The 4,740-nt window shown below is 40.4% G+C and overlaps 2 protein-coding genes across 3 annotated transcripts; both read left to right on the top strand.

The window, feature by feature from the left end:
- Positions 1–536: 536 nt before the first annotated feature.
- LOC6572559 (trypsin-4) lies at positions 537–1,694 on the top strand. The gene is made up of 4 exons (XM_001998630.4): positions 537–1,173; positions 1,310–1,350; positions 1,413–1,484; positions 1,549–1,694. The coding sequence occupies exons 1-4, from the start codon at positions 578–580 to the stop codon at positions 1,626–1,628; spliced, it is 789 nt and encodes a 262-aa protein (XP_001998666.1). The 5' UTR covers positions 537–577; the 3' UTR covers positions 1,629–1,694.
- A 112-nt stretch (positions 1,695–1,806) lies between these two features.
- LOC6572560 (glycerophosphodiester phosphodiesterase 1) lies at positions 1,807–4,568 on the top strand. Of its 2 annotated transcripts, none has more exons than XM_001998631.4 (6): positions 1,807–2,045; positions 2,125–2,443; positions 2,554–2,726; positions 2,791–2,995; positions 3,121–3,296; positions 3,543–4,568. In XM_001998631.4, exons 2-6 carry the CDS (start codon positions 2,138–2,140, stop codon positions 3,694–3,696), a joined length of 1,014 nt encoding a protein of 337 aa, XP_001998667.1. In that variant the 5' UTR covers positions 1,807–2,045; positions 2,125–2,137; the 3' UTR covers positions 3,697–4,568. The 2 variants fall into 2 exon arrangements, with proteins under 2 accessions (XP_001998667.1, XP_015021975.1); XM_015166489.3 differs by having other exon boundaries at positions 2,122–2,443.
- Positions 4,569–4,740: the final 172 nt, after the last annotated feature.

The raw sequence follows: 4,740 nt of genomic DNA, 5'->3' as shown, positions 1-4,740 counted from the left end.
ATCAGTGTGACCGCAGCATGATATCTTCAAAAGGAGCAGAGATATGAAAGCAATCGACATTCCGCAGTAGTATCGATACTTTGAAACAGCTGAACAGAAAGAAATCGAGTATGTTGACGGTTAAGCTTAAAATTGGTAGTGATTATTGATAATACGAAAATAAATTAATAATTTGAAATTGTCGGTATAGTTATATTAGAAAATTGCATGGTACTTAGAAGAAAAAATGTATGATCAAGATTTTAATTTTCAATTAAATTCATTTCTTAGTAACTCAATTGTTATTTTCCGATGCGGGGGAATTTTTGGAATAACTGCGAAGGAAGTTCATTGCCGTTGTTACCAAACACCAATAATAATCACAAAACAACAGACAAAAAGACACAGTAAGACAATAAAACCTAAACAAGACAAGACCTATTGACAATTGTTAATTATAGTCTAGCTGAAACAAAGTACAAGAGCTGAGATAACAGAGAGTATTGATAAAGTGCAACTCCCCGCAATGGTTTGATCAACGTATTTTTTGCTGCCTGGCAAACAGCTGGCAATTCAGTTTCGTTGAGTCAGCAAAGCCATGCGGAACCTAGCTTCACTTCTAACCCTAATATTTGCGATCTCTTGGAAGATCTGTGAGGCCTCAGTGCCGCCTCGTCGCCCCGATGGACGCATTGTGAATGGAAGGGAGGCAAATGAGGGCGAGTTTCCTTATCAGCTATCGCTACGGCGCCTCACCGTTCACATCTGTGGCGCCTCTGTCTTGGACGGCAGCTGGGCCATCACCGCCGCCCATTGCGTCGATGGCCACGAGAAGAAGCCGCAGGAGTTCACCTTGCGCCTGGGCAGCGTGAAGCGCTCTAGTGGCGGCAGCGTGATGAGTGTCCGAACGATCTATAAGCATCCTACGTACGATGCCAAAGACATGAACTTCGATGTGGCGCTGCTGCGTACACAGCCGGGCGCCTTGACTCAAAATCCCAATGTCTCGCCCATCGCCCTGCCCGAAGCTGGGGCCGTGATCGAGGAGAATCAGCTGGCCGTTGTTTCCGGCTGGGGTTACATGAGCAGCACGGAATCGGTTCTGTCCTCTACGCTGAAGTACACTACAGTGCGAACGGTTAATCAGGAAAAATGTCACAACGATTTGAGATATCACGGCGGAGTAACTGATGCGTAAGTAAAGCGAGAGAGAGAGTGAGTGAGAGAGAGAGAGAGAGAGAGAGAGGGCTCTATAGAGAGACAGAGAGGGAGAGAGATCTGATTCAGCCAATATCCAATTAATAACGTATTGTGTTTCTTGTTTCGGCAGCATGTTCTGCGCCTCCGCACGTAACACGGATGCATGTCAGGGTGAGTAATTAAATTTTTGCTTAAATTTGTCTGATAACATTTCTGAATTCGTTTCGGAATAGGCGACAGCGGTGGTCCACTTACAGCTCAAGGCAAGCTCATCGGCATTGTGTCTTGGGGCGTAGGCTGCGCGGGTGAGTGTTAAAATTACTGTATATGTATTACTATATCACGTAATATTCACCATTTCGAATTTAGATCCGTTTTATCCGGGAGTTTATACACGGCTGTCACATCCCTCGATCAGAGGCTGGGTGCGAATGTTAACCAAATTGTAAATTGAAATGTATTTTGACTGCTAATTAAATAAATTAATAGTTCAGATTTATCAAATTGCTTACAAATTCAACGATTTTCTCAATGTAGCATAAGTACTCACTTTTAAAGTGCGCGCGCTGCTCTATCGCTGCAATCGATAGTTGCGTGATGCGCTTGCTAGCTTCGCGCACATCACTAAGACCACTTCTTATTGGAAAATTCGTGCACACATCGTTTCACTGCGCTTGTGATTAACCGACAAATTAATTTAGACTTAATTAAATACAATAATTGCGATTAGAAACGGTTTTTAAGCCAACGAGTCGAGGAGACAAAATACAAAAAGTTCTGGCACGATTACGAGTGGCACAAACGACCAGTAGCAGAGTGGGAGTGGCAAGTGGGACGTTGGTTGGCGGCGCGCATTTCTTATTGGGGTAAATGCAAACTAACAAAAAACTAAAAAAAATCCGTTTATAAATAAACCAAAACAACAACAATTTGTGCGTTCAGCAGCATCTTGTGGTGAATGTGGTGGCGCTGGTGCTGGCTGTGCCTGAAAATGATCTACAAACTATTTTGCTGCACAATTAGTCTGGTCTTCTTCTGCTTCAATGTGCTGTGGTTCTTCTGCAATTTGGCCATTCCCTGGTGCACCCTGACCCTGGTGGCCATTTGTGTGGCATCAAAGTTCGTCAAGTTGCAGCGCAGCCCCAATGAGAAGCGTTTGCTCAGTCTGCTGAACACACCGGACGATTGGCCCAATTACTGGCCCATCGCGAATCGAGGCGCCGGCTACGATGCGCCCGAGAATTCGCAGGCAGCTGTCAAAAAGGTGAGTGAGTAAGTGTGTTTTGTGACGTCATCGGCGGCAGTAGCAGATAGCAGACGGTGGTTGTTCGGCAATCAAAAATCAATAGTAACCAACCCCATTTGCCTTCGCAGTGTCTGGCACGTGGCTATCGAAATGTCCTGCTGGATGCCGGCATTACGGCCTGCGGCGAAATAGTTATTGCCAATCGACTGACCTTGGAGCGAGCCGGCCTCACGGGCAACCTCTCGCATCACACACTCCATGAACTGCAACAGCTGAGCATAACGGAGCAGCATCCAATGGGGTAAAATACTAAAGAATAACTATAGTTTGAACTATGTTAAAACTCTCATTTGCACTTATTTCAGCTCGCAGTATGATCGGGAGTCGGTGTCCACGTTGAAGCAATTGGCGGACTTTCTGGAGGAGCAGAACATGCCGCCCACTTTGTTCCTTCATTTGCAGGACACCAGCGCACTGATGATTGATCAGCTGCAGAAGTTTATGGCAGCGAATGAGACGTTTACGCAACGAACCGTTGTGATTAGTCGGTCGCCCTTGGCCATTTACCAGGTGAGGAACAGATAAACACAGAGAATACTCGTTATAGTAAACGCTTAAGTTTAGCTTAACATAGAGTTCATTTATTATTTTTAAATGTAATAAAAATAATTATTATAATATTTTACATTTTGCAGCTGCGTAAATTGAGGCCTGAAATCATTTGCGGCCTGTGGCACGAGAGCTATTTGTCGCTGTCCATACTCAAATCGTCAACGCTTATTACATCAATTTATGGAGCAATTTTGCGAAACATAATTGCGCCTGTAATTGGCATTAGTGTTGTATTTCTCAACAAGGAAGAGTTCAATTTGTAAGTTATTCAAACCACAACTAATTAAATTTGTCATTGTTTAGTGAACCGTTAATTTAATAATTTGGCAACGCCTCAAATACTGCGCTGCGATAGTTTACCAAAGTTCATCCTTAGCTGCCAATTGTATTTGCTATTAAGTGGCAGCCCTGCAGCATTGATCGGTGACAAATGTTAACCGTTACTTGAGCAATCTTAACACTGAATTCAATTTACTTACATATATAAAATTTAAATCTATTGCAGGCACATAGGCGATCTGTGGCGCAATGTGGGCGTACGTCCAATTGTTTATATGGTGAATTCGCCAAACGAGAAACGCTATTTCCAGAAGACAATGAAAACACAATACCTCACGGACTCTCTGCGCTCCGAGCCGCATCTCTTGATGAAAGCCTAAAAAAAACAGAACGACGCAAACAAAATTCGAAGTTGAGAGCAAAAAACATGCGCGCACAAAGCACACACAAATCATTTGCATTTATGTTTATTTTTAAAGAGTCTATGCACAGTTTGTTTGTAAATTAATTGCTTAATTTGTATTGCGCCGATCCACAAACTGCAGTTGATTTTTTTTTTTTTGCTTTATTGTTTTATGCTTGAACATGTTTTAAAGTATTATTCAGTGAAATTGAAGCTATATTTTATACTCTATGTTTTTTATATAGTACATACATTTATTTTATGCTAAGTTCGTACGTACTACGTACTGTTCGTAGATGCTATTTGCGATAAGATTTTCACACGTCCTTTATTATTATTTATTATTTTTATTATATGTAATATTTATTTATCTCTATTTCTTGTTATATATATATATATTTTTTTTTTTTTTTGTAATATCATTTTATACTCTATTATACCTGCATTTCCCATGCTTTCTCAACTGGCATATATTACATCAACATTTGTAAAAACAAGAAACTCTGCCACAAAATGTTCTCAAGCATAGGATTTATTTATACGATTTATGCACTAACTATACAATAAATGTATAACCCTCTATGGGCAGCTTTTATACTCAATTATACTAATATTTTGTAGTCCCTTGTTATTTAGAGCCCAAACAAATAGAACTATAGCTATGCCTGTTGTATTGGAGACACAATCCGAAATACTTAATTGAGACAAGAAAAAAGTAACTTTGATGTCTGAACGAATTAGTTATACGATTATACCAAAAAGCAAAACTATTTTATAATGATATAATGGATCTATTATGTATTTGCGTGAAGAATACTTTTAAAAATCAAATAAACTCAAGTGAAATTATATGTATGTCTATATGCCTTAATCTTTGAATCTATTTAATTCACCCAAGATGTCTAAGGTCACGTTTTTGCAGAGGATTTATTCAGAGTACACCGTTTGCATTAAAAATACTCGGGATCGACCGAACGCATGTACCAAACCATGAAATATCTATGGATATATTACTTTCTCT

This window comes from Drosophila mojavensis, unplaced genomic scaffold (assembly GCF_018153725.1).
Source record: "Drosophila mojavensis isolate 15081-1352.22 unplaced genomic scaffold, ASM1815372v1 contig_19, whole genome shotgun sequence".
Lineage (NCBI taxonomy): Eukaryota > Metazoa > Arthropoda > Insecta > Diptera > Drosophilidae > Drosophila > Drosophila mojavensis.
Note: the sequence above shows the minus strand (reverse complement) of the source record. Positions and strands in the feature narration are given on the sequence as shown.

Coding starts and splice junctions, on each gene's coding strand:
- LOC6572559 (XM_001998630.4), top strand. CDS start 578: ATGCGGAACCTAGCTTCACTTCTAACCCTAATATTTGCGATCTCTTGG. Junction 1,351..1,412: donor TAACACGGATGCATGTCAGG/GTGAGTAATTAA, acceptor GTTTCGGAATAG/GCGACAGCGGTGGTCCACTT. Junction 1,485..1,548: donor TTGGGGCGTAGGCTGCGCGG/GTGAGTGTTAAA, acceptor TTTCGAATTTAG/ATCCGTTTTATCCGGGAGTT.
- LOC6572560 (XM_001998631.4), top strand. CDS start 2,138: ATGTGGTGGCGCTGGTGCTGGCTGTGCCTGAAAATGATCTACAAACTA. Junction 2,444..2,553: donor CGCAGGCAGCTGTCAAAAAG/GTGAGTGAGTAA, acceptor TTGCCTTCGCAG/TGTCTGGCACGTGGCTATCG. Junction 2,727..2,790: donor ACGGAGCAGCATCCAATGGG/GTAAAATACTAA, acceptor CACTTATTTCAG/CTCGCAGTATGATCGGGAGT.